Source organism: Vipera berus (assembly GCF_964194415.1).
Source record: "Vipera berus genome assembly, chromosome: 3".
NCBI classification, from domain to species: domain Eukaryota; kingdom Metazoa; phylum Chordata; class Lepidosauria; order Squamata; family Viperidae; genus Vipera; species Vipera berus.
Window position 1 is genome coordinate 11,110,517 of NC_138204.1, and position 25,071 is coordinate 11,135,587.

At 41.0% G+C, this 25,071-nt stretch overlaps 1 protein-coding gene across 1 annotated transcript in view; it reads right to left on the reverse strand.

Annotated features, from left to right (window-relative positions):
- The window catches only part of CDH4 (cadherin 4), a gene marked incomplete at its 5' end in the record, with an annotated part of 1,039,205 nt that overhangs the window by 75,361 nt on the left and 938,773 nt on the right, over nt 1–25,071 (reverse strand). Inside the window, one exon of the mRNA XM_081323640.1 lies at nt 16,753–16,890. Within this exon, the coding sequence (XP_081179766.1) occupies nt 16,753–16,890 (138 nt within the window). The remainder of the gene's footprint in view (nt 1–16,752; nt 16,891–25,071) is intronic.

Genomic DNA, 25,071 nt, shown 5'->3' on the forward strand with positions numbered 1-25,071 from the left:
AGTGGATAAATCATACAAATAGGGGAGCTGTCAGAAAGGGGTGGATCTTAGCATTTTTCCCCATTTTAATTAAGATGGGGGATTTTAAAGACCTTCCATTTCTCGTACTCTACTCATTGACTATAAACCACCTGTTATGGTAAAGATAGAGAGAGAACTCTTCAACTGTTTAACTCTCGCATAAGGAAATGATACTTTATGGAGAATTTGATTCATCTTTTGTCTGCTCTTTTGAAAAAAAAACAGAGTAAATTGGAAGTGGAAGAGGAGGAGGAGGAGGAGAGATAGATCAGGAACTGCTTAATCTTTTGTACCTCCTTCACTGACAAACTGGAGGATACCTGGAGAATAGTAGCCAAGATGATAAGAGGCATGGAGGGAGAAATGTAAGAGAGTTTGGAGACTTTGGATACACACACACACAAACACAAACACACACACACCTACTACTTATCTACCTACCTACCTACATCATACATTCATACTGAGGAAGGTTGGACTATAGAAAGAAATGGAAGCTGTCTTCAAGTATCTAAAGCAGGGGTGTCCAGCTTTCGTAATTGTAAGAATAGAATAGAATAGAATAGAATAGAATAGAATAGAATAGAATAGAATAGAATAGAATAGAATAGAATAGAATAGAATAGAATAGAATAGAATAGAATAGAATAGAATAGAATAGAATAGAATAGAATAGAATAGAATAGAAGGTCCCCAACCCCTGGTCCGTGGACCAGCATCGGGCCCCAGTATGCCAGAAACCGGGCCACACAAACAAGCAAAGCCCCATCTGCAGGATGCAGGCAGTACATGAAATCATGTCCCCTCCATTCCACAGAAAAACCTCTCTCCACGGAACTGGTCCCTGGTGCTCAAAAGGTTGGGAATCTCTGAAATAGAATAGAATAAAATAGAAGACTTGGAGGGACCTTGGAGTTCTTCTAGTCCAACCCCTGGTCAGGCAGGAAACCCTATACCTTTCAGACAAATGGTTGTCCAATCTCTTCTTAAAAACTTCCAGTGTTGGAGCATTCACAACTTCTGGAAGCAAGTTCTAACTGAATTCTGGGAGTTGAAGTCCACAAGTCTTAAATTTGCCAAAGTCGGAGACCTCTGATCTAAAGAGTGTGGTATAGAAAATATCCATGGGTGGTGGTGAGGTTCAAAAGTCCATGGGCGGTAGTGAGGTTCGAGAGTCAAAATGGTGGCCATTATGATTTTGTTGACTTCTCTTCTCTTTGCAGATGCCCCTGGATAGAAATGAATTTTTCATCTTATTTCACTTATTAGGTTACTGTTCTTCATGCTCCACCATGAATAAAATTTTATTTTAAAGCTGTATGAGCATTTGGTCTTTTTTCAAGGCTCCAGACATGTCTTTACTAGGTATTAATTTAATTGCCTCATTCTGTAACGCTTCTCCAGATGGAAGGAACAGGAATGGGTGATGAAAAGATGTGGGTCAACAATATGGGGGAACGTTGTGTAATGCACTATTTTTGTGAGAGCGGAAATGTATTTTCTCTTGAAGAAGAGGTACCGGTGACAGTCTGAAAAATAACAGAATAGTTTCTCATTGAAAAGCTATGAAAGCTTAGATTATCTTCTTACCAGAAATACATAAAACTAGTGGATAGCTGCCAATTTTTAAGGATAGCTCAACTGGAAAAGAAGATATGGTATTTGGAACTTCTCATATTAAGGAGTGCTGAAATTATGGGTAGGAGGGAAGATTTTCATTTTATATTCCATACTTAAAAAAAAGAGAAAGTATGGTAGCACATTTTATATATGATTTAATAGAAGATAACTACACTTTTTAGTATGAATGTATGAACCTACCAAGGCTGTAGGCTGGGAAACATTTAAAAAAATCTCAAAAATCTTAGCCAGAAGATTGAAAAGGAGACGTTGTAGTTAAATAATAAAAGCTTTCAGGCCATATGATGGAAAGATTTTAAATAACAAAAACATATTGCAACAGCATTTCCAAGATTTAATTCAGATCTTGTATGTATCTGAACAAGTGGATAAAACTAATATTGAGCTTTATTTAAAAAGTATTCAAATAACCTTCATGGCATGAAATTTAAAAGGGAAATCAATAGGCCAGTTACATTGGAAGAGATAAGGAAAACTGTTAAAATCTTAAATTAAATAAATTGCTGAGACCAGATGGATTTTTTTCTAAGATATTTTTGGAGCAAATAGTTCAAATCTGCAGTCTGTCATCTCAATAGTTACGATAAAAGCAGAAAAGTCTGAAACATGAGAATTATCTATAATAGTTGCTTTGCCTAAATCTCCACAAAAATCATAGATAAACCAGAATTTCTTAGACCTACTTACTGCCTAAGAAGCTAACATTTTTCACTTCTGTTTTAGCCAATACTTAACAACAGGTGTTACAAATGCAGTTAGCAATCCCATCTATATGTCAGCTATCTCAATCAACCACATAAATTCATACTGGGGTTATTTTCACGAACACAAGTTGTCCTCCTTCCTCTCTCATTTTTTATCTTAATTAGAACCCTGGAGAATAAAATGAAGAGTAAAGAAGTCAGCAGCGGACAATGAGGTGTACGGTATGTGTCAAAAAATCAAGATGGCCGAATCAGTATTGAAATTCCAGCCCCTCTCTTTTGCTATTGGATACATCATCATCCCTATCCACCAATCAGTTTCCTTTCTGATGCAGAATAGAGGAGGGATCACTTGGTGTCCTACTTTCCATCTTTATTTATCTACTGTTAGGTACACAAAAGGGACTCGTCTGTCCCAACCACCAAGAATGATACCAGACCCAAACTCATGATAACATCACATGACATCACCACCACACAACCATTCAAAAAGCAAATCCGAACCCACAATGATAATGACGCACAACCACAAAACAGAAACCTAACTACAGCTGCAACATCAGCCACTTTAAACCCCTCCAAACCACACAATAAGCAAACTGACACCCACTATAAAAACATGGCACCACCACAAACACGAAGCCGAACAAAAGCAGCACAACTCACCAGCTCAGGTCTAAGGCTGGCAGCTGAGACCAGCCCATCCACTCAAAACACACCCGCACCCAATCAGAACACACCCACCATTCAAAACACACTCCCACCCAATCAGAACACACTTAATCCCCCACCCAATCAGAGCACACCTCCACCCACAGAACACACCCCCTCTGGCAGTTTAAAAAAGAGGAACAAACAGCCACTACCACATGCTTCTCCCAGAAGAAGGAAGCAGAAGCCACCAGCCTGATGATGACGGATGGGATTCCGTCGAAACGTTGCGCCTACACCTTCATTTCTACGCGGGAAAAAACCCGAATGACCAAAGGTCCACATACAGACACCCGCGAAAACCTCAGAAAACAAATATATACATATATACATACATACATACATACACACACACACATATATATATATAAGCTGAATGGAGATTTGTTATCTTTTTGGGTATGTCATGCATTAAATCTGTCAACTAAAGTTAATAATAAAGCTTAAAATCTCCTTTCTTACTGGTGTGTCTATTGGATCTGGATCCTCCAAAAACTAATAGTGCTCCAACACTGGAGGCTTTTAATAAGAGATTGGACAATGATTTGTCTGAAATGGTATAGAGTTTCCTGCCTGAGCAGGAGATTGGACTAGATTAGAAGACCACCAAGGTCTCGTCTCGTCTCATCTCGTCTCTACTCTACTCTACTCTACTCTACTCTACTCTACTCTACTCTACTCTACTCTACTCTACTCTACTCTACTCTTATTTAGCAATGGTGGTGTAGTGGTTGGAATGCAGTATTGCAGCCTAATATTGCTGACTGCCAGCAGTTTGATTCACACCAGCTCAAGGTTGACTCAGCCTTCCATCTTTCCGAAGTTGGTAAAATGAGGACCCAGATTGTTGAGGGCAAGAGGCTGACTCTGTAAACTCCTTAGAGAGGGCTGCAAAGCACTGTGAAGTGCTACATAAGTCTAGGTGCCTATTCTATTCTATTCTATTCTATTCTATTCTATTCTATTCTATTCTATTCTATTCTATTCTATTCTATTCTATTCTATTCTATTCTATTCTATTCTATTCTATTCTATTCTATTCTATTCTATTCTATTCTATTCTATTCTATTCTATCCTATCCCATCCCATCCCATCCCATCCCATCCCATCCCATCCCATCCCATCCCATATTCTATTCTATTCTATTCTATTCTATTCTATTCTATTCTATTCTATTCTATTCTATTCTATTCTATTCTATTCTATTCTATTCTATTCTATTCTATTCTATTCTATTCTATTCTATTCTATTCTATTCTACTCTATTCTACTCTATTCTACTCTATTCTATTCTATTCATCTGATGCCTGAGCTGGAATGATGCAATGAATCCTGTCTCCCTATTGTGAATGGTGGCACCGGTCAGTTCTAAAGCAGAGAGTGATCTGACTAGGAGAAGGACAGATGTTCCTATTTCTACCAAATCACATCACATCTGCTCTAAGATAAAAACAACTCTAATGCCTGGCCTTCTGCACGAATGAGGCCCCCCGATGACCATTAAATGTAGCAACACAATGTTTTACCCATCTTTAATGCTTAGTTGCTGAGTGATAATATGTCAGGGAGAACTTTAATGGGAACAATACTCTCTACAAAGAGCCCCAGACCACAAACAATAATCCAATATGATTTGTTTGCATTACTGCTTCATATCCATATATAATTGGCTCTTGTGTACTTTTTAAAAAGAGTTTTCAAACCCCTAATAATTGTCATTTGTGAACTGGTTTCCATTCTAAACATGTTGGGGTCCCCTCTACGGTGAATTTTATTTGTGCCAGGGGACTACATTAATTATCAGATCCACTGCTTCTAAAGATAAGCAAGTAGGATACTGTGCAAAACAGAATCAGGGAAAGCAACTTGGTATTTTTAGAAATATTTCGGAAATGGTTTCAAAGGACCTGCCTGCCTCTGTCATAGAAAGCACAGCTGTTATGGGTTCTTGCAGTATCTTTGGAAGTTTGGCTATTTGTCCATGTAGTTCAAGATAGAACATAGAACATTGAATAACAGTTGGAAGGGACTTTCAAGGTCTTCTATTCCAACCCCTTCCTCAAGCAGGAGTCCCTATACCATTTCAGACAAATGGCTGTCCAGTCTTTTTAAAAGCCTCCAGTAATGGAGCACCCACAATTTCTGAAGGCAAGCTATTCCATTGGTTGATTGCTCTAACCGTTAGGAATTTTCTCCTTAGTTCTAGTTTTGCTCCTCTCCTTGGTTAGTTTCCATTCATTATTTCTTGTCTTGCTTCTGGTGTTTCAGAAAATAGGTTGACCCCCTCATCTTTGCAGGAGTCCCTCAAATATTGGAGCATTGCTATCATATCTCCCCTGGTCCTTCTTTTCATTAGATTAGACATACCCAATGCCTGTAATCCTCCTTCGTGTGTTTTAGCCTTTAGCCCCTTAAGCATTCTTGTTGTTCTTCTCTGCACTTTTTTTTTAGATGACTCACAGTGGCTGGCAGCAAGTGGGTAGAGAGGAGTGAACAACGTAACACCAACACACCATACACAGCCTCTCAAATACAGGTAGTCCTCAACTTACACACATTTATTTAATGAGTGTTCAGAGTTACAATGGCACTGGAAAAAGCATTCATGACTGGTTTCACGTTTATGACCCTTGCAGCATCCCCATGGTCACATGACCAAAATTCGGACACTTGGCAACTGGCATGTACTTATGACAGTTGCACTGCTCCAGGGTCATGTGATCCCCATTGGTAACCTTCCCAGCCAACGTCTGACAAGCAAGGTCAAGGGTAGAAGCCAGATTCGCTTAATGACCGTATGATTTACTTAACAGCTGCACTGATTCGCTTAACAATGGCGGCAAAAAGATCGCAAAATGGGGGCAAAACTCACTTAACAACTGATTTGCTTAGCAATGGAAATTTGGGCCTCAATTGCAGTCCTACTTCGAGGACTACCTTTCTCTCAGCATCCGATTTAAACAGAGCAGTTTCCTGCTGTCTTGAATTGGGCTTTCACAGTGAATAAGCATGCAAATCCAAGAAAAAAAAAATAGCCCCTTGAAACACAAAACCCAGCCCCATTCATTTCATATCACATTCCCCCCTCCTGTAGCCCTCCGCACTAAGACAGGCAAGAAAAATAAACAAGTGGTTTCTTTTTGCTCTGCACAAAATATTCCATCTGGAACATTTGTGTGCCAAAGACGTGCTCTCACCAAAGCTACAGTCCTTCCCCTAAAGTGACAAAACCAATGCAAACAAAGATGATTTTGGAGCTGGACGACGTGCTGTTATTTTGCATTGATGCTACAGAAATTACGAGGTGTTCTAAATGCTTTAATCAGCAACCATTCACCTCTAGCTGGTCAGCGTTGGGGCAGCGTTGACCTCTGTTAACAATGACAATGCAAGAAAATTAATCCAAGATAAAGGTTTGGGCCAAGGTAGCTTTAAAAATAAAAATAAAAAAATATTCTGGGAATCATCCAAACCCTTGTTTTCTTTCTTTTTTTCTTAATCGGTACCATCTGTTTGAAAAGGATCAGATCCAGGCGAAGAACTCCTAAAGGCTGTCAGTTTCTCTGGTAAGGTAGCATTTCTATGCAGGGCTTTGTCTAGATGGTATATTTCAAGGACAGATAGGATTTAGCGTGGGCCCTTTCCAAAAGACTGCCTCTGTCTCCCAACCAGGTGCTTGGAAAGAGAAGAGTTCAGCCCTCAGCTGGCAGCACCTTCTAATTTCCCTTCAACCAACACTGGAAAAAGGAAGTTTAAATGCTTCCAGTGACATGTTTTCAAGCTGTACTCAGCTGTTACACTGTCAATAGCAAACGCTGGATCCAATGCAAGCCAAAGTTTTCCTTATTTTTTATTTTTATCACACCACAGATTCCCAGCCTTTTCCTCGCTACAGACAGATATATCAGGGTTGAATACTTTTTGGGAGGGTGGGTGGGTGGGTCAGGACTGTTTCTGGAGTGTCTTCTGGAATCGAAGCCTCTTCAGAATTAAGATTCAAAGAGAAAGGGGGATGAAACCGGTCAGTCCTAGAGGAGATCAACCCTGACTGCTCTTTAGAAGGCCAGATCCTGAAGCTGAAGCTCAAATACTTTGGCCACCTAATGAGAAGGAAGGACTCACTGGAGAAGAGCCTCATGCTGGGAAAGATTGAGGGCAAGAGAAGAAGGGGACAACAGAGAATGAGGTGGCTGGATGGAGTCACTGAAGCAGTAGGCGTGAGCTTAAAGGGACTCCAGAAGTTGGTAGAGGACAGGAAGGCCTGGATGAACATTGTCCATGTGGTCGCGATGGGTCGGACACGACTTCACAACTAAAAACAACAAGAACATATAATAATAAGGTTGGAAAGGACCTTGGATTTCATTTCCTATTTCTTTTCCCCCTCCTTGCTCGTGCCTATTCTGTTAGCAGGATGCATGACTGAGTGCCAAAATGGTACCATAGTTAAGGTGATTCCAGTTGCCTGTTGGCCTTGAACACTCCCTCGGTGATGTTGGGCCAATTCTCCTCTTTCCTCAACAATTTACTCTAAATAGTCATTGTGGCAGAAGAAGACTAGAAAGACTGCTCTGTTATCTTGAGCTCCTGGTGGAAAGGTCTCATGTATAACTAGTGAAAGGGTGAATAAATGAATAAAGGAACAAAAAAACTCTTCACGAAGTCGACTGGCTGTATTTGTCCAAACACAATCAAATAGGTCAGGAACTGCCATGTGGGAAACTAGGTTAGTTTTTACCTTAGAGTATGTGTTGTGCGCACATGCATTGTTGGGGGGAAAAGATGGAATAGAACTGGAGGGCTTGGATGTCAACTAAATTGTATTGTTGTGGCCCTGACCCATGAGCCTGTCCTAACCGAGGAAGAGGGCTCTGAGGATGATGGGGAGGAACTGGCAAGGCCTCCCTCGCCGGGGCCCTCCTCTCTGGCAAGGCCTCCATCTCCATCTGAAGGCTGAGAGAAGCAGCCGGGGAGTAGCCAGGCTGGGAGGGAGCTCGAGCAGCTGCAGCAAATACAGTCTAGTGAAGATGACTCATGGCTAGACCCTCGAGAAAGATGCAGGGCCAAGCGTTTGCAGCAACGTAGGTTAAGTAGGAGGGCCAGGGAGTAGCTGAGTCATTGAGACACACCCCATAAGATACAAAAGGGGGTGTGGCTGCTCTCAGAACTTTGTGACGAACAATTTAATTCACCACAGCTTCTGGTCACGTCTGTCGGATTTCTCTACCTGTGTGAACCCTGGTCTGGATTTTGTGCCTACGCTTCTTCAACTCTGCTTTTCGGTTTGTTTGTCTGGACTTTCTTGGAATTTCTTGTTGGCAGTTATATCATGTCAGCGAACATTTGAGATCACTAGCCTATTTTGGCTGACTGTGGGTAGCTTGCTGCCAAGACTTTATCGGACAGCAATTATATTGTGGTATAAAGACTTTTGCTTTGTACCTGCTTGTCTGCTTGTTTGTACCTTGATGGAGGGGGAACAGAACATATATTTTGTTATATATACACAAAGATTAATATAGTGAGTAATTGATGTTGCTAGTGCTCAATTGTCCTAGTCTTACTTATTCTATGGATATGTGCATAAATGTTTGCTTAATTATGAGCTTACTGGACAATTCTAACAATTTGTCAACCGAGCTTCCTTCCTTCCTTCCTTCCTTCCTTCCTTCCTTCCTTCCTTCCTTCCTTCCTTCCTTCCTTCCTTCCTTCCTTCCTTCCTTCCTCCCTCCCTCCCTCCCTCCGTTTTGTTTAAGCATCAGGGAGCGTGAATCATTCAGCCTTTGAACATGACTATGGCTCTTCTCTTTGGTCCTTAACGTAATTCCTCTCTACAGCCTTCTGACTGCATGGGTGTCCCTCTATCCCCAAATTCACTAAAGAAAGTCCAAGTGGTGATTAAGCAAAGCAGCAACTGGGAAGAAATGGTTGTCTGCAACCCAGGTTGCTTTTAAGCAGCTCCTTTCTTGCTTTGGCTTTAGCGCTCGGCAGGACTACCTCAAAGCAGTGCCAAAGGGCAAAATTTAAAGTGGCTTTTAATGGGGCCTCCTAAGGCTCAGAGAAGTCAAACAGGCAAGCATTTTTCTTTTTTACTTTGGGGGAAAAAAGGCCTTGATTGCCAGAGTTTTTATTCCCTCCCTCCTCCTTCAAGAATCTACACTCTCTCTGCTAATCACACAAACACTTCAGCCTGACTGCATAATATTTTATTTCACGTGGGCTACTGGAAAAGAGAGAGGCGAGGAGGGAGAGAAAAGGAACAGAAAAAAGTTCTGCACAGTAGACAAATTTAAGCTAACTTTTAATTAACATTTAAGACACAGAAGTCTGATCATGCAAATTTGTTGGCGTCGCCTCCCGGTTGCTTGATTGTTCTTGATTGAATATGATAAAAATAGACTTTATGGGAACCGTCGACGGGCATGGATATGCCCTTCTCTCTGAATAAACACTGGTTTGCCTCAGGCGGGTGTCCACAGATGGCTAATAACCATCTCCTAGGCAGAAGAGGAGACACATGTTCCACCTCAAGCTCTGAGAAGACAGATGTAACCCAGCCATGATCTTGGATTGAGGAAATGCAAAAAAATGAAGACAAGGATTAGGAGGGGCATGATTACTGTCCTCCATTACTTGAGGGGCTGTCACAAGGAAGAAGGGATTGACTTATTCTCCAAAGCACCTGAGGATAGGACAAGAAGTAATGGGTGGAAACTTGCTAATGAGAGAACCAACTAAGGAGAAATTTCCTGACAGTAAGAACGATTGATCAACGGAACAGCTTGCTTCCTGAAGTTCCGGGTGCTCCATCACTGGAGATTTTCCAGAAAAGATTTGACAACCATTTGACCAGGATGGTATGGGGTCTCCTGCTTGAGCAGGTGCTTGTAGGTCAAGTACTACCTGTATAGCACAGATCCTGACACCTGGTTATTATTTTTTAATGTCTTTTATGTATAAGCAACATCTGATCATATTCCCCCCAAAAAGTAAACTATCCCTAAGTAATGAAATCTAGCATTAGCTGTTTCTCAAAAAAGAGGTAAGCTATAAACAAAGTTTAAAAAATTTCCTCTAAAGAAAATAATTGCGCAGATAGGATTTAATATGTTGCTCATCAGACGTTGGTAGAAATGAATTCTGAGCTGGTTTAATTCTTTGAGCATCACATACTGCAAGATATATACTGTATACACACAGATTTATGTAATAAGATAATTAGTTCTTTATCTTTCTTATGCAGGCATAACTTTCTATTTGATAAACAGCTGTGGGGATATGACTAAACTTGCTGCTTCAGTCAGGCAATCATTTCTGTCAAAATTATCAGTCATGGGCAGAATCACTGCTCAGAGACTATTCCTTAAATTGATTGTTCTCGATTGCAGAATTTCTCATTTAGCACTGTGGCCTTTATGAGGAGCTGTCCCTTCCTCCAATTAGGAAATATTTTAAATTATTTCCCCAAATCTATTTATAATCGTACCCAAGACAATAATCTAGAGCCAGAATCTGTGCTGATGTTATATTTCCTCAGTGAAAAAAATATACAGATAGTCCAAAATTTCCACTGTTAAGCAAGGCAGTTGTTAAGTGAGTTTTACATTTTACAACCTTTCTTGCCTCAGTTATTAAGTGAATCACTGCAGTTTTTCAGTTAATAATACAGCTATTAAGTGAATCTGTCTTCCTCACTGACTTTGCTCACCAGAATGTCGCAAAACGTTATCACATGGCCCAGGGACAATGCAACCGTCATAAACACGAACCAGCTGATGAGCGTCTGAATTTTGATCATGTGACCACGGGGATGCTGCAACAGTTGTAAGTATGAAAAACAGTCACAAGTCACTTTTTTCCAGTGCTGTTGTAACTTCAAATGGTCACTATATGAAAGGTTATACATTGGGATCTACCTGTATATAATCAAGTCCATATGGGGAAATTAATCCATATACCATTGTATGTTCTTCCCAGTTAATGTCACCTTGGATGGGTCACAAATATCAAGATGACTGCATATTTGATTGGATGGTCCTTTTTAATTTATGCTGCATGCACAACACATGAAAAAATGAGCCAGGCTTCCATTATGTGGCTATAACTGCCATACTGACTTTTCTGACCCTCCACGGATGCCTCTGGTCCTCCAATTTCCTTTGCTGTCATCCCACTTTGAACTGAAGCATTAATTCCTGCTGTGGAACACACAGACTGTAGCAGCAATGCATGGTTATGTCCTTTTGCAATACATTTTTATCCTAAAACTGTTATGTCTCCAACTACCTTTTGTGATTGACAGGTAATTTAAGAACATAATGAGAGATGCGTTCGGGTGCTTTAGTGCCAAAGTTGAGTTCTTGATTTCTTTTCTTTCTGGCAGCACTCCAGATATAACAATGTCTTGCCATTGTTTAGGTGGCATCGTCTCTGGTATAACTCAGGGGCACAAGTATTTTAAATCACCATCTAGCTCTTGGCACAATAAACCAAGTTCTGAGTTACATTCTTTGCTTTAAGAAAATGTTAAACCTTTGCTATACAGATAGTCCTTGACCTCTGATCACAATTTGTAAGGGGAGAATTTCTGTTGCTAAGCAAGGGTTAAATGAGCTGCACCTGATTTTACAACATTTTGACACCCATGCCCTATACCATTTCAGACAAATGGTTGTCCAGTCTCTTCTTAAAAACTTCCAGTGTTGGGGCATTCACAACTACTGGAAGCAAGTTGTTCCACTGATTAACTATTCTCACTGTCAGGGAATTTGTCCTTATTTCTAGGTTGCTTCTCTCCTTGATTAGTTTCCATCCACTGCTTCTTGTCCTGCCTTCAGGTGCTTTGGAGAATAGGTTGACTTGCTCTTCTTTGTGGCAGCTCTTCAAATATTGGAACACTGCTATCATGTCACCCCTTCGTCCTTCTCTTCATTAAACTAGACATACCCAATTCCAGCAACCATTCCTTATATGTTTTAGTGTCCAGTCCCCTAATCATCTTTGCTGCTCCTCTCTGCATTCTTTCTAGAGTCTCAGCATTTTTTTTGTATTGTGGCAACCAAAACTGGATGCAATATTCCAAGTGTGGTCTTACCAAGGCTTCCCTCATTGCCTTTGTGAGAAGCCAACTGGCAAGGTCAGAGTGTTGATCCATTAATTTGCAAGAAGAATTGACCAAGTCTAGCACTGTCCATTCTGGCACTCTTAGGCCTAGCGTAAAATCAAAATTGCCTTTGCTTTTCTTTTAATTTTGCATATTCATATCGTGAATTTTTTTTTATCATGAAAATCAAGCCAGCCTTCTTAGATGGTCTCCATCCTGATTAGACCTATTGACCTGTTGAACTTCACCTTCAAAATTCCATTCTACGGCTGCTTGTCCAATGATAATATTTAGTTTCTAAAGGCTTCCTATGTTTTCCTTACGGTTTTAATAATTTCATTATTTGCTTCAAGAATAACCAAATAATATGGGCATAGAACTGCCAGTCTTGTGTACTGGGAAGCATTGATACATGACAGGAATTCATTATTTAGAAGATTATCTCTGCATTTTTAGTCCAGAGAAAAGTAAAAAGTTGAATTTATCAGTGCCTTCCATGATAATATCCCATATTAGTCTATATCAGTTTTTCTCAACCTTAGCTACCTGAAGATGTGTGGACTTCAATTCCCAGAATTCCCCAGCCAGCATGCTGTAAAATCCCCCTCCCTGCACTGACTGAGGAATTCTGGGAGCTGAAGTCCACACAACTTCAAGTTGCCAAGGTTGAGAAACATTGGTCAAGCCATATTCTCTTCTCAGTGCAAGTAATTTCTCCACCAATCCAGATAACTGTCTGGAGAATGTCTTGCAGAATCTAATCCAAAGTCCTGCTCAGTGAAAGCATGTATACAAGTAGTCCTCAAATTACAACAGTTCATTTACTGACTGTTCAAATTTATTATGGCACTGAAAAAAGGGACACTTTACAACAGTTGCAGCATGGTCACATAATCAAAATTTGGTATGCTTGGCAACTGACTCATATTTATGACGGCTGCAATGTCCCGGTGGTCATGTGATCACCTTTTGCAACCTTCTTACAAGCAAAATCAATGGGGAAGCCATATTCACTTAATAATCGTGTTCCTAACTTAATAATTGTGGTTATTCACTTAATGACTGTGGCAAGTAAAGTCATAAAATGGGAGAAGAATCACTTAACAAATGTTTCACTTATCAACAGAAATTTTGGGCTCAATTGTGGTCATACGTAGGGGACTGGTTGTACCTACTGAATCTCTAGCAGGTGACTGTCCATCCTTTGCTTGGAGAATGCTGTTGTATCCCATTGAATCCAGAGGCTGAAGTGCATTGTGTAATGTATTCCTGGGAATTTTATTTGGTGTCATTCTGAGGGTGGAACCCAGTCCTCCCTTACCCCTTGCATGCAAAAATAAAGCAATATCTAGTGGTGGCTTGATCAGGCAAGATATTTTCTATGGAAAGTAAATAATTGAAAGTTAATTGAGAAAGACAGGGATCTTTAGGGGCTGGGACAATGGAATAAAGTGTCTCAAAATACCAGAGGAGACTTCAGATTTTCAATATTTGAAATAATTAGCTATACATTTTACACTGAAAGCAGCAAAAATCATGTTAAAAATATTTCATTGTTTTCTGAGAGACAATTATTTAAATTCATACTGTCATATGAGTAACACTAGTGTTTGTACATTTGATATAAATTGCCCTTTTTAATTCTGTAGATCCTTCCTTCCTTCCTTCCTTCCTTCCTTCCTTCCTTCCTTCCTTCCTTCCTTCCTTCCTTCCTTCCTTCCTTCCTTCCTTCCTTCCTTCTTTCCAATATTAGCAAGAGTAAACTTTCCTTTTGTTTCACCGAAGAAGTAGATGAATATCCACAGACCCTTGATAAACATTTTAACTTCTATATATTAGAGCAGTATCTTTGACAAGAAGGTACAAACGTACAGTAAATATGAAAAAAATCACAACCACTAGATGTCACCACATTTCACTCAAATAAAAGTAGAAAGAAAACTCCTTTGATACTCGCTAACCTGTCATTTGAAACTGCTTTCCCTCTCACCTTCCAACTACTGCATGCAATAGACACTCAAGGAAGTTCAGAGTCAGGAGAGGTGACACAAAAGAAAAGCTTTTACTCTCCATAGTAAGAGACAGTGTGGTGACAGGGTTATTTAGAGCACTGAAGTACTACCGTCAGAAGGTATTGTGTGCACAACTTTGTTCCGATCATAGAACATTCTACCTGTTAGAATTCATTGTTGGAATGTATTTCTATGCAACAACTACAGTAGTATTCAACCAGTAGATGGCAGTATTTAGAAGTTTGGATCTATGGTATATTCTCTTTTGTTTCCTGTTTCCTGTTACAGTAATATAGTTGAGGAGTTAAGCACATGGTGACTATACTCTTTGTTTGCTCTGTGGTGCTTTATATAAGCAGAATTTCTAACACTACCATTCTCTGGAATGTTCTTTCTTCTCAAAAAGGAAAGTTCTTCCATAATTTCCAAAGGCCAATCTCCCCCTCATGGTACTTGTGGGAAGTTTTATATCAAAATACAGCTAGTCCTCAAGTTACAACAGTCCATTTAGTGACCGTTCAAAGTTACAATGACACTGAAAAAGTGACTTATGACCGTTTTTCACACTTACAACCATTGCACCATCCCCCTAGTCACGTGATCAAAATTCAGACACTTGGCAACTGACTCATACTTATGATAGTTGCAATGTTTTGGGATTGTGGGAGGTCAGTCTCCCCCCCCCCCCCGAGAAGGAAATATTTGGGGGAATATTAAAAAAGGCAGAATATTATATTTCCCCAAAGGTTCTTAAGGGCACAAAAGCAGGCCCAGTTTTTCTTAACAGCCCCAAGCAGAAACTAGGCAGAAGCCAGGTCTGTAGAAAAGCAGATTTGATAATCCCATTCAGAAAGTCTGAGGCCTCATTCATGAGCAAATACTGCCTGCAGAAACCCATTTAAGACAACATATTTTGAAATCCCTTGCAGCAAAACTGACAGCTAACAATAGCAAAGTGATAGAATTAGAACCAGCAACCTCTCACCCAAGAAATCCAACACAGGAAGTAGCCATTAGCCACAGCCCCAGGAAAGCAGGACATGGCCTTTAAGACATAATAGGATTAACCCACCACCCTCAGAATACCAGAAGGGCATACTGAATCTCAGGTCAAAGTTTATGCCACAGGAACAACTCCAAACACAAAAGTCCAAGAAGGTATACAAACTCGCCACTCCCAGCTACATGTGGTCAGCTTTCCCAGAGCCACATTTCTGTCTGGCTCTGCTCTGCAATAAGCTACAACCTTTTTTCTAAAGCAGCCTCCATTTTGTTTATTCCAGGCTTGGACTGGACCCCGATGAAGATTTTTCTTTCAACAGGATCATGTGATTACCTTTTGCGACCTTTTGACAAACAAAGTCATTGGGGTAGCCAGATTCATTTAATTTAACAACTGCAGTGATTCACTGAACAACTGTGGCAAGAAAGATCATAACGTGGAACAAAATTCACTGAACAACTGCCTCATTAAGCAACGGAAATTTTGGGCTCAGTTGTGGTAAATTCTGTTATTATTCTATTACATCTAATGGGACCAAGAAGAAGGACCTTCTCTGTGGTAGCTCCCTCCCTGTAGAACAGGGGTCTTCAAACTTGGCCCTTTTATGACTTGTGGACTTCAATTCCCAGAATTCCTCAGCCAGGTGTCTGGCTGAGGAATTCTGGGAGTTGAAGTCCACAAGTCATAAAAGGGCCAAGTTTGAAGACCCCTGCTGTAGAATATCATGTCTGCAAAGAAAAGATTGTCCCGCACTTTGATAGTCTTTCTTGAGGCCCTAAAGACCTGGTTTTGCCAGCAGGCCTGGGAACCCCAGGATGATATGGAACCCATTGCGTAGTTTGTTTGATTGTTATCACCAGAGGGTTTCACTGAGTTTTGTATTTGGAGTTTTACTTCTTAAGCCATCCAAAGTCACCATGAGTGAGTTGGGTGGCTATATGAACAAATAAAGATTTTGTGTATTATGATTTCTGGAAATCTCCATGCACTCTGTGCACCTTCAGGTGACAAGCTATTCAACTGGCTCAAGTTTCAACATGCACCTTGAAGTAAGCTGACTGAGCCACAACCATAGATCATATTGGTTCTCCCAAACCTGTACAATACGAAGTAAAGCTTCCCTTGGCTAAAGCTGTTATGCTTTGCTTTGGCCTGGCATTTTAATAAATTGCATTAACAAGTTTCAGCCATTCACACACATAGTGCAAAAGAGAAGATGTCTTCTGTGGAAACACCCTGAGAGGAAGAATCAACTCTTATCACAGAGAAGCAAAGGCTGTGATATTTTTTGGCACTATCCCTCTGCTGGCCCCTACCCGCCATTTTTCACTGCCTCAGAACAAAGTGGAAGCCAGATAGCTGTGTTTGGTCATGAATCATTTTTTCACAGCCTCTCTCCATTTTTATTTGCTGAAAGCCTTCGTTACTCCTCCATTATCTGTCAAGTGCTCTCTATCTGCCAAGCCAGCAAACAAGAGACAAGTCATATCAAACGTCCATGAATTACAAACACGTTGTGTGTCCATAGATCATTGCGCTGATGTATTGATACTTACGGTGCTGCTAGTGAATTCGGGTGGGTTGTCGTTCACATCTGTCACCATAATGATTGCCGTCGCTGTGTTTGAGAGACCGTAGTTAAGGTTTCCTTCCATATCAGTGGCCTGAACAATGACTGTGTATTGCTGAACTTTCTGGAAACAAAAGAGGAAAAAAGAGACAAGAATGCATGATGCAAAAGAGTATTTTATTCTTTCCCTTGCTAAGTGCAAATCTATGAAGTATTCCTACTGAAAAGAAAATTTCTTAGGAACAAGCTTTCTTTTGCAATGTCATTTCTTCCAAAGGGATACAGGTAATCCTTGACTTACAACCATTCGTTTAGCAACCATTCAATGAAACAAACATATAAAGACACAAGATGTCTATCCTGAACATTGGATCTTGTGATGAATTGTGATAAAGGGAATTGGGGTTATTTAAAATTTGTAAATTATAAATAAAGGTAAAGGTTCCCCCGCACGTGAGTGCTAGTCGTTTCCAACTCTAGGGGCCGGTGCTCATCTCCGTTTCAAAGCCGAAGAGCCAGCGCTCATCCGAGGATGTCTCCGTGGTCATGTGGCCAGCATGACTAGACGCCAAAGGCGCACGGAACGCTGTTACCTTCCCACCGTAGTGGTCCCTATTTTTCTACTTGCATTTTTACGTGCTTTCGAACTGCTAGGTTGGCAGAAGCTGGGACGAGTAGCAGGCGCTCACTCTGCTACGCGGCACTACTCGGGATTCGACCCGCCAAACTGCCGACCTTCTGATCGACAAGCTCAGCGTCCTAACCCACTGAGCCACCGTGTCCCTAAATTATAAATATCAAATGTTAAATATAAATATTAATGGGAAACTAAAAACTGGGAAAAATTAGCCAGGACAATGATTGTCTAGAAAGACTGAATGTTAAAACAACTAGAATATGTATAAACTAAAAAATATTGATAAATGTAAGAAAGTTATTTTTATTTAATCAATATAATAAGAATTGTATTAATTTAAATATGAGACAGTAAATACTAAGGGGAAAAGAGAGGAAACATTTAATGTAATAGTTTGAGATTTGTACTAAAGATATTTGTATGTTATTGAATTATTGACTAACTCAGCTGCCACGTTGCTTTTCAAATATTTAAATGTAAAACCAGAAAACCAATAAAATTTTCTTAAAAAAACAACCAAAGTTACAAACATACTGAGTTGTGAACCACACATAATTTCAGGAATTGGGTATGGCTAGTTTAGTAAAGAGAAGTACGAGGGGGGATAGCAGTGTTTCAATATCTCAGGGGCTGCCACAAAGAAGAGGGAGTCAAGCTATTCTCCAAAGCATCTGAAAGTAGGGCAAGAAGCAATGGATGGAAACTAGTCAAGGAGAGAAGCAACCTAGAACTAAGGAGAAACTTCCTGACAGAACAATTAACCAGTGGAACAACCTGCCTCCAGAAGTGGTGAATGCTCCAACACTGAAAGTTTTTAAGAAGAGACAGGACAGCCATTTGTCTGAAATGGTGTAGGGTTTCCTGCCTGAGCAGGGGGTTGGACTAGAAGACCTCCAAGATCCCTTCCAACTCTGTTATTCTGTTATAAGTTGGAATCCATGCCCATGTGATTCACTTAACTGCACTGATTTGCTTAACAACTGTGGCAAAAGAGCGTGTGCAACCATTATTTAAATTCATACTGCCAGATGTCTAACACTAGTGTTTGTACATTTGATATAAATTGTCCTTTTTAAATTTGAAGCTTCTTGGATGAAAAGCGAAACTATTTCAAGGGCAAAAAACAAACAAACCACAAGTTGCCTTTTGAACAGCACTTTTGGGACAACAGCGACTTGGATGATAAGAATCTCCATAGACATTTAGTGGACGACCACTTAAGTGTGAGTCAACAGTGTGCTGCAGCTGCCAATGCGCCCCCCCCCAAAAAAAAAACCCAAACCAACAACCCCAAAGCAGCTCTAAGAGACATAGCAACAATGTCATGAGAAGTGATAGTACTGCTGGTGAACCCATATTTGCATCCAGGTTTGGTTGCCATAATACAAAAAAGGTGTTCAGGCCTTAGAAAGAGTGCAGAGAAGACCCAAAGGTGCTTTTTCAGGAGGCAACTGGACTTTCTTGTTTTTCTTTGAAGCTTCTTAAGCTCTGACTGTATGGTGGGGAATGGAAGGATTTATATTCCTTATAGACAGCTGGTCATTGGCCTTCTTTTAGAGAATAGTTGAGGCCATTTGGAGTTTATCTGTGTCTAATCCTCCAAATGAGGGACGCGGTGGCTCAGTGGGTTAGGACACTGAGCTTGTCGATCAGAAGGTCGGCAGTTTGGTGGGTCGAATCCCGAGTGCCGGTAACAGAGTGAGCGCCTGTTACTCGTCCCAGCTTCTGCCAACCTAGCAGTTTGAAAGCACATAAAAATGCAAGTAGAAAAATAGGGACCACTACGGTGGGAAGGTAACAGTGTTCCGTGCGCCTTTGGCGTCTAGTCATGCCGGCCACATGACCACAGAGACGTCCTCGGACAAGCGCTGGCTCTTTGGCTTTGAAACGGAGATGAGCACCGGCTCCTAGAGTTGGAAACGACTAGCACACATGTGCGGGGGAACCTTTACCTTTACCTTTAATCCTCCAAATGGCCTCATCGACTATCTAAAAGAATGCAAATAACCAGCTGTCTGCAAGGAATATAAATCCTTCCATTCCCCACCGTCCAGTCAGAGCCTAAAAGGTTTCTTGGATAAGAAACAAAACATCTTCAAAGAAAAACAAGAAAGTCCAGTTGCCTCCTGAAAAAGCACCTTTGGGACATCCATGACCTGGATGATGGAGAATCTCCATAGACACAGTGCAGAGAAGAGTAAGAGAGACGATGAAAAGTCTGGAGGCTAAATCATATCATGAATGGCTAAGGAAACTAGGTATGTTTAGCCTAAGGAGGAGAAGGCTTAGGGGACACATCATGGCCATCTTCCGATACTCCCTCAGGGGAGAGAGAGGTCCATTTGTTCTCCAAAGCACCTGAGGGTAGGACAAGAAGTAATGGGTGGAAGCTCATCAGCGGGAGATCCAACCTCAAAATAAGGAGGAATTTCCTGATAGTGAGTATGATTAATCAGTGGAACAATTTGCCTCCTGAAGTTGAGGGTGCTCCATCACTGAAAGTTTTCAAGAAAAAAATGGTACAACCCTTTGCCTGGGATGGTATGAAAACTCCTGCCTTGGGCAGGGGGCTTGAAGACTTCAAGGTCCCTTCCAACTCTATGATCCTATGATTCTAAGGCAATGACAAGTCACTTTCCTGCTGCTGTAAAGATCCATCTGTGAAAACAACAGGAGTCAAGCTTGACTTAAAAGAGATTTTACTATTTTTTCTCCCCTTGGCATCAAAGAACTAAGAGATCAAGCATTTCTTCACATTTACACTTGGCAGTTTTCTATTCCATTTTCTTTGCAGCATGACCCCTACAAAGCAGCCACTAGGTACAGAGGTCATCACTTAGATATTTATCACTTGGAACAACCTGGGACTTTCTGGGCCATTGACTGCTCTGGTCTTGCTGTCTTGCCTCCAGCGAGGGCACCGCAAAGGCAGCCGTTGTCTCTTTGTCAAAAGTAACTTGGAAACCGGCAGATGCTGTTTTGCAAATTGCAATCTGAACCTCACATTCAGCTGCAAGGGAAGGTCATCCTAGGCTACAGAAATCTCTCACCAGAGGAAATGGCATTTAACACGGCAACACCTTACAGCAGCATAGAATTCTTGCTAAAGGAAGCTGCTTAAAGATTGCTCCACCAAAACTGCAGATGGCCCCATTTAATGCCACACAAATTAGCCATGAACCAGGAATGTGTAAGAACTTATTGCTACTTAAGAGCTAGGGGCCAGAGTTAAGAGAGTAACCAGTCTGGAATCCTTACATTGCTGCAAATGATCCAAGTAGATCAATGACAGGAGCAAAGGATCAGAATCATATGTTAAGCTCCAGTTCCAAAGATTTATTGCTTGAGCTTACATAGGCAGTCCTCAACTTGTGACACATTTGAGCCCAACATTTCTGTTACTAAATGAGACATTTGTTAAGTGAGTTTTGCCCCATATTACAACCTTTCTTGCCATTCTTGTTAAGTGATTCACTGCAGCTGTTAAATTAGTAACATGGTTATTAAGTAAATCTGGCTTCTCCATTGACTTTGCTTGTCAGAAGGTTGCAAAAAGGGATCACATGACCCCAGAACACTGCAGCCGTCATAAATATGAGTCAGTCGCCAAACGTATCAATTTTGATCATGTGACCACGGGGATGCTGCAACGTTCATAAGTGTGAATAATTGTCATAAGTCACTTTTTTCAGTGCTGTTGTAACATTGAACGGTGCTGTTGTAACTTTGAACTTTGAAGGCAGGACAAGAAGCAACGGATGGAAACTAACCAAAGAGAGAAGCAACCTAGAACTAAGGAGAAACTTCCTGACAGTTAGAACAATTAACCAGTGGAACAACCTCCCTCCAGAAGCTGTGAATGCTCTAACACTGGAAGTTTTTAAGAAGAGACTGGACAGCCATTTGTCTGAAATGGTATAGGGTTTCCTGCCTGAGCAAGGGATTGGACTAGATGACCTCCAAGATCCCTTCCAACATCATCATCATCATCATCATCATCATTATATTATACAATCTGTTGTAAGTCAAGGGCTAGCTGTATACAACACTCTAGTCAATTAACAGTCAATACTAAATTGGTGCTAAATAAGAGTTAATGGAATTTGGGAGGCAGCTGGATCATTTGTGGCAATGTAACGATTCCAGACCAATTACTTTCTTAATTCCACCCCTGGTTCTGCCCCTTCTTATCCTACAATAATTGCCTAAATGAATTTTTTTCTTGCACCAATTAAGTTCTTTCGCATTCTCCTTTTCATATGCGAGTTTCAGGCTTGGTGGTAACAGAAGACATGCAGTTCCTTGTTTCAATGCATGTATAATACATGCTAAGACCAAAATCAACTTAATTGTTGTATATCCATCCAAAAATGAGAAACTGAAAAAGTTTTGATGCTGAAAGGAATTGGGATGAAGTTTGAGGCATGAAGGGTAAATGTAGGGGGGAAAAAAGGTTGACTAGAGAAGCAGTAATAAAAATAATATGAATTTGGGCAAAACCTGAAATGTAAAAGGAAAATAGATCCATTTCTGAAAGCTTGAGCCTTGCATAATCCAATATTTAGTCTACTAAAAATAATTGCTGACAATGACTCAATAGCGTAATGAGATTGGAAGTATTTTATGGCTTTTACAGAAAGAGGTGATGATGTCAGACATGCAAATGGACCCCCAAAACACCTGCTTTGCAGAAACAATGTTTTTAAAATGTGGAGTCCCTTGCTAATCCATATTTTTTTGCAGCTCAGATAAGATACCAGCAGTCAGGCCATCTCGAATAGTACATTAAAATTACTCCTTGGTTTATTGTCATTTTCGCCAAGGGAGATAATACGAGGCCAAAAGAAAATAAGAACTAAAGAACAAACTAGGTGTTTATTTAGAGTGCTAAACATACCCCTGAAAAGTCAAGAGAATCCCCTAACTAGGAGAAGTAGTAAACAAAAAAATAAGAGGGGATTTAAGATTGTTGTTGTTGTTAGTTGCGAAGTCGTGTCCGACCCATCGCGACCCTATGGACAATGTTCCTCCAGGCCTTCCTGTCCTCTACCATCTTCTGGAGTCCATCTAAGCTCACGCCTACTGTTTCAGTGACTCCATCCAACCACCTCATTCTCTGTCGTCCCCTTCTTCTATTGCCCTCAATCTTTCCCAGCATTAGGCTCTTCTCCAGTGAGTCCTTCCTTCTCATTAGGTGGCCAAAGTATTTGAGTTTTAGCTTCAGGATCTGGCCTTCTAAAGAGCAGTCAGGGTTGATCTCCTCTAGGACTGACCGGTTTGATCGCCTTGCAGTCCAAGGGACTCGCAGGAGTCTTCTCCAGCACCATAGCTCAAAGGCTTCAATTCTTTGGCGCTCAGCCTTTCTTATGGTCCAGCTTTCACTGCCATACATTGCAACTGGGAAGACCATAGCCTTGACTATACGCACTTTTGTTGACAGGGTGATGTCTCTGCTTTTTAGTGTGCTGTCTAGATTTGCCATGGCTTTCCTCCCCAGGAGCAAGCGTCTTTTAATTTCTTGGCTACAGTCCCCATCTGCAGTGATCTTGGAGCCCAGGAAAACAAAATCTGTCACTACCTCCATTTCTTCCCCATCTATTTGCCAGGAATTGAGAGGGCCAGAGGCCATGATCTTGGTTTTCTTAATGTTAAGTTTCAACCCAAGTTTTGCACTCTCCTTCTTCACCCGCAACAAGAGGCTCTTTAGTTCTTCTTCACTTTCTGCCATTAGAGTGGTATCATCTGCGTATCTTAGGTTGTTGATATTTCTTCCAGCAATCTTAATTCCAACTTTTGATTCATCTAGCCCTGCCTTTCTCATGATGTGCTCTGCATATAAGTTAAATAGGCAGGGTGACAGTATACAGCCTTGCCGGACTCCTTTCCCAATTTTGAACCAATCAGTGGTTCCGTGTCCAGTTCTCACTGTTGCTTCTTGACCCGCATATAGGTTTCTCAAGAGACAAATAAGATGGTCTGGTACTCCCATCTCTTTAAGAACTTGCCACAGTTTGTTATGATCCACACAATCAAAGGCTTTAGCATAGTCAGGATTTAAGATATTAATCATCAAATGCTATTTGATATGAAAGTGTAAAGCTTGGATTCCTAACAGGCCGCAGCTTTAAATAAACCATTTCAGTTACTTCTAATTAAATCACCACTGAGGCATGTCCCATTGTCCCAGTATATGAGAAAAGTATGCTACAGGCCCCCTCCAACCTTTTCATGCCTTAAACTGGTGATTGAGTCATTCAGAAAAATTACCATTTCAATGTTTCTTTGTGATTTGTCACAGCTGTTTCCTGGGAAGCAGAAGTCCTTGCTTCTGCTGCCCTATGCTCCTAGTAGCGGCACCCGTGAGTTACTTAGGAGTCACTTTCTTTTGAAGAGAGCAAGCTTAAGCTCTGAACGGACACATGTGGATTCCAGGAACTACAGTCTGCTGATATTCTGCTGATATACCATGGAATTTATAGACTTGAATTTGTTCACCTTTTCAGATCCACGCACCAAAAGAAAAATAAAAGCCATTCATTGGTTTGCTCTCTGTTTATGTACTAGTGCAGGGATGTCAAACTCAAATTCATTGAGGGCCGCCTCAGCTTTGCGGTTGCCCTCAGGGGGCCGGGTGGGTATGGCCTGGGTGGGCGTGGCCTACTGGGTGGGCGTGGCTAGAGTGTGTATGGCCTACTGGGTGGGCATGGCCAGCTCTACATCGTTCGCATCAAGGGTGCCTATGAGGGCCTGGGCAGGAGTGGGTCAGATCTGAGGGTCTCTGGCAGAAGGAGGGTCTCTGGGCCAGGGCCAAGGCAGTGGGGAACGTTCCCTCACTGTTTCCAGGATGGCTTCGCGGGCTGCATGAAACCACTTCGCGGGCCGGATCTGACCCCCGGGCCTTGTGTTTGACATGTCTGTACTAGTGGCTTGTCCTGTTCTGTCCTAGTATTGATGGAAGTGTTCGTGATGCTTGGTAGTTCCTTAATTGGGGTATTGTTTACTGCTTGGTTGTCGGTCTAGTAGAAATCTTGATGTACTGTATATAAACAGAGAGCAAACCCCACTCTCTTTTAGCACTGATGATGTTACCAGGTTGGGTAATGAAACGTCTGCAAGAAAAAACAGTCAACTCAGAGAGCAAAAAAAGGACCCCACAGTTAAAAACCTGAGCTACAAATATTCTCTTCTATTGGTAAAATTAGAAGAGGTATCAAAATAATTGGTGGAAAACTTAAGGACACAATTCTCAATTAGGACGACGTTGAGATTCACAAAATAAGAAGCTGAAAGTCACAGACACCCACAATCTTAGTAGGCAAAGAAATGGTTTTGGCAGCATGAGAGGCTTACTCAGTATGGGAAGCAGTTATTTTAAGATTTTGACTTTTACAGTCTGATTATTGGATATGCTGCATCCAGTACCTTTGTGGAACGTGAGTTGGTCCAAAATATTCAAAATAAGGTTCAGAAAAATTCAAACTCCTCTCCATCACTGTTTTACTGCTCAACTGAGAGCTAGCTTGAATAGGAATATAAAAAGGCTGTCCTTCTATAGCTCACACATTCTGGCAAGGAATATCTCTTATCTTCTCAGGTCTGTAACATCACTGCAGTTTGAACTGTTTTCCAAGAAGCCTGATAATTTTTGCAACGCATTATCTATCATCT